The sequence below is a fragment of the Bidens hawaiensis genome, unplaced genomic scaffold, assembly GCF_021521415.1.
Source record: "Bidens hawaiensis isolate Kalapana, Puna unplaced genomic scaffold, B.hawaiensis_p1.1 tig00038180_1, whole genome shotgun sequence".
NCBI classification, from domain to species: domain Eukaryota; kingdom Viridiplantae; phylum Streptophyta; class Magnoliopsida; order Asterales; family Asteraceae; genus Bidens; species Bidens hawaiensis.
Window position 1 is genome coordinate 1 of NW_027496703.1, and position 3,955 is coordinate 3,955.

General features: G+C 36.0%; 1 protein-coding gene across 1 annotated transcript; it reads right to left on the minus strand.

Annotated features, from left to right (window-relative positions):
• Positions 1-317: 317 nt before the first annotated feature.
• Positions 318-3,365, minus strand: LOC143590140 (thermospermine synthase ACAULIS5-like). Its single transcript, XM_077070714.1, has 10 exons — positions 3,209-3,365; positions 2,626-2,692; positions 2,443-2,537; positions 2,219-2,321; positions 2,034-2,122; positions 1,806-1,962; positions 981-1,056; positions 833-891; positions 592-728; positions 318-526 (listed from the first exon to the last, which is right to left on the minus strand). The coding sequence occupies exons 1-10, from the start codon at positions 3,340-3,342 to the stop codon at positions 433-435; spliced, it is 1,011 nt and encodes a 336-aa protein (XP_076926829.1). The 5' UTR covers positions 3,343-3,365; the 3' UTR covers positions 318-432.
• Positions 3,366-3,955: the final 590 nt, after the last annotated feature.

A 3,955-nucleotide genomic window follows, 5' to 3' on the forward strand; every position in this document is an offset into this window, starting at 1 on the left:
ATCATCCTTATTCATTTTTGCGTCTGTTTGAATGTTAATCTTCCTCTCCTTCAAACCGCACGGGGGTAATAATTATTATAACTTTTGAGTTTGAATTAAGGTACGTTTTAACATCCGGGTTAAATCTGTGTCTACATAGTCATGTAAATTGTTTTATGTGACACATGAATAAACGAACTCATATTATACTTAAGTTGTGAATCCAAACATTTTGGGCTGTGAATTTTGTTATCGCATATATTCAATAACAACTAAGGGTTACCTTTGGTGAGTACATAATAAGCGAAAGACACAAAAGTACAAAGACATAAAGGCCGAAAATAACAAAGACAAGATCAAGAAGGGAATTTTCTTGAGCTTGTAGTCCTTGGGGTGTATATTCGTCCATCAATATAGTTCAACAATATATTCGTCCATTGATATGCTTCCATGTCAATTATGGTTATGCTTCTGAGCCGAACCATGGCCATGCCCATAGATGAACCTTGCTGAACCCTCGGTGTACACGTGTGTTTCATCATCCAATCTGCAAACATATGTTGAACCATGATGAAAAGGATCACAAACTTAACAAAATACTTAAGCTCTTACGATTTTCGAACTGCTTTGCTCAAAATAGAAGCTGCAACAAATGTTTTGCCATCAAGGTATCTATTCTCGCCATTGACCCTTTGTTTCATTCTCAAGTCCAAATCATCTGGGCTCAGTGTGATCGGGTAATCTGATGCCTGAGGTCAACTTAAATGCATAAATGATCGACCTTGATGGTGCGATTTATTAAGACTGATCAATCCTCTGTTAAAAATTAAAAGTATGTACTAATTAAGATTACCATGACCCATCCCCAGATGTCAGCATAGGAAGGAATGTGAGCAGAGTAAGGCACCACATCTGTTTTAACATTTTTTGGACAACATTTATAATTGATATAGAAGAATGGTGGTGTTTGAAGTTCAAAGCAAGTAAACCATGAAACTTACATTTAAAAACCTGCTTTAGAGTGTTGAAAATACAAGAAAACACTTCTGTATGGCTAAAAACGCCCGCTGGTCCAGCCTACACAAAATCAAACTTTGTTACCCTCATATTTATAGTAACTTTGTGTAGAGTTGCAATTTTAAATGTGTTAAAATGGTTGGCTTGGTAAGACTAGTTGGCCATGTCAACCCACCAACACGTTTTTGTAAATTTATTTCCTAATAATATAAATAAATTAAGCGTAAAATTCGATTACAAACCTTGAGTTATTAGAATAATAAATTAGTATTCATGTTATAAAAATACTTGGCACTTGATCAATGGTACCAATGTGGTTAAATGGTGTCTCTCTCAAGTAGTGAGGATTAAAATCTCATTATGCAAATGATGTAGTGATGTGCATTCAAAATAATGTTTAGGGGTTTGTGAGTTGGTGGTTAAAATTTAAAAACAGGAAATGTGTATTTAAACACCCTTCTCCCTTTGGATGATTTTGGCCCATTGAAGGATATATCTTTTGATAATGGGTCATATAGGCTTAACTAAAATATTTTGCTAAGAAGAATTTTTTCATTTGGGCCCGCTTAAATTTATAAGCTTTGAGTCGAGGTCCCCCCCCCCCCCCCCCGCCCCCCTTTTTCTTTTTTAAACGACAACCTTACGTACTTAGGGACCTATCAATACCCTGCTAACCAATAAGATGGGGAATATTGCATGTTGTGCTCGGACTTGGCTTTCTAAAGGTTTTGATAGAAAGTTAGAAACAAGTGTAAGCAAGATCATCCCTATTTTTGGTACCTATAAATTTGTGTTTTGTGATCTTTTACCTGTGTAACAAAAATACCACCATTCGATAGTTTTGGTTTAACAGTGAGTTCATAGAAGTTCTTGGTATAGAGTTGGTAACATGGGCCTCCTTCAATGGGATCAGCCAAGTCCCCTACAATCACATCATATTGATCTTCTCTTTTCTCAAGTTCCGCCCTGCAACACAAAAACTTGAAAAATCACGAACCGTATATGAATCGTATAAACTTGAAAAAAATGTTTTGTACCTTGCATCATTGATTATGACCTCAAGCCTTGGATCACAAAAGGCTTTACTGTTAACAGCCAAATATGACTTGCAAAACTCCACCACTTCCTGCTCATTAGATATAAGAACTTGCTTTAGACTACGAAAAGCTATGCAAAATTCTAATAACAGAAAATATTAAGATGAAAAAATGTAGGAAGCCACCTCATCAATGTCACACATGACAACTTTTTCCACAGTTTTGTGCCTAAGTAATTCCCTTGCAGTAGAACCCTCACCTCCCCCCATAATAAAAACAGTCTTCGGACTGAACAAAATATTCATTCAAGTTAAATTATCATTAGTCAAGTAACTTCTGTTATAACTAAACACGAAGAGTAAACGGCGCGATTTATATTCGAAGAGCATGCAAAATAAAATAGCAGTACTTTGAGTGATGTAGAAGTGGTGGATGAACAAGAGATTCATGGTAGATGAATTCATCTATCTCTGCACTCTGCAACTTTCCATCTATCACTAGAGCCTGTGATATAAGTCACTAGTTATTAATCAAGCATGTTAAATGATTGGTCAATTTGCATGAGTTCTATGAACTAGTTTAGTTGGATTACCTTCCCAAAGGGTTTGGTGTCCAAAAGTTGTATGTCCTGGAACTGAGTAGATCCTGTGTGAAGTATACTGCACAACAATTAAAAAGATATTACTGGATGTGCAAAAGGATCTTAACTTTTTCCTACACAATACCTTTTAGCGAAAAGGCAGTACTGAAGTATTTTATATAGTTTTCATTCCTTATATTAATATAAAAAATATTTAAATGTGGGTCAACTATACGCACACTGCCTAATATCTAGTCCCACACCATTGTGGGCAAGCCGTCCAGATAGAGGTGGGACGGCCGTTTTGATCAAAGAACTTCAAAGTGTGATCGTCTATGGCCAGAACAGCCGTCCGGATAGTGGTGGGACGGCCGTTTTGACCAAAAATATTTAAAGTTCAATTGTCGTTGGTCGTAAAGGCCGTCCGGATATTAGTCAGGCGGCAGTTTTGACAAATAATTTTCTAAAATTAACTTTTTTGATCAAAACCGTCTAAGTGTTTTGTGTACGGTCGTTTAATGGTGTGAAATCACATTGGGGTGGTGTAGATATAATAACATGAATACACGATCCTAAAATACTTTAAAGAACCAACCTATTGAGAGCAAAGCACCATCTTAAGTTCTCTTCAATCTCTTCCTCATACCAACAGCTTTTCCTCGCATTGCCATTCCCATTCCCATTCCCATTCACATTCCAATTGTCACTAGAAAGAGAAACATGACCCATTTTGTAGTATATTTGAGAGGAGGTATAGAGGGATGTTTGGGTGATAGGTATGAAGGGATTGCAATGTTTATATAACCAAGTGAAGTGAAGTGAAGTGAAGTGAAGGTGGAGTGGTGGTAGTGATGATAATGAAACTTGATTGAGAAGGAGGGAAGCAAAATCCTCATTGATTTCCCCAAACCCATCAAAGCTTGCTTTCTAGGCGTGGCCGGCGTGCATTCTTTTTTATTTATTACTTCCAACTTTTTTACATATAAGTCCAATTGATCTTAGTACAACCCATTCCAAAGATGACTAGATATTTTTTTATAGTGGTTTTCAGCTTAAGTATTTTTGATATCTGGTATTATATTATTAGCTGTAAAGTTTTTATAAAATAATCATAGCAAATGATATTGTTTTTCTTTGACACATTTTGGCCCTTATTATCTCTCCTTTTCACTGTACTTTTTATTTATATTTTATAAATCACAATAAATAAAATGCCTTAAACATGCCCATAAAATTTTTGCCATAGAATAATTGGGTGTTTCTCAAGGTCAATTATTTCGCTTGGAAGACGTAGTTTGATCCGATTCCCACAAAGGAAGCATTGGAGTTTTAGGGGTGTTGA

Bases quoted from the DNA above. Each gene is read 5' to 3' on its own strand.
- LOC143590140 (XM_077070714.1), bottom strand. From the start codon at position 3,342: ATGGGTCATGTTTCTCTTTCTAGTGACAATTGGAATGTGAATGGGAAT. The intron at 2,322-2,442 runs GTACTGCTATTT...TATTTTGTTCAG, and splicing joins CCACTTCTACATCACTCAAA to TCCGAAGACTGTTTTTATTA. The intron at 892-980 runs GTAAGTTTCATG...ATGTTAAAACAG, and splicing joins TCTAAAGCAGGTTTTTAAAT to ATGTGGTGCCTTACTCTGCT.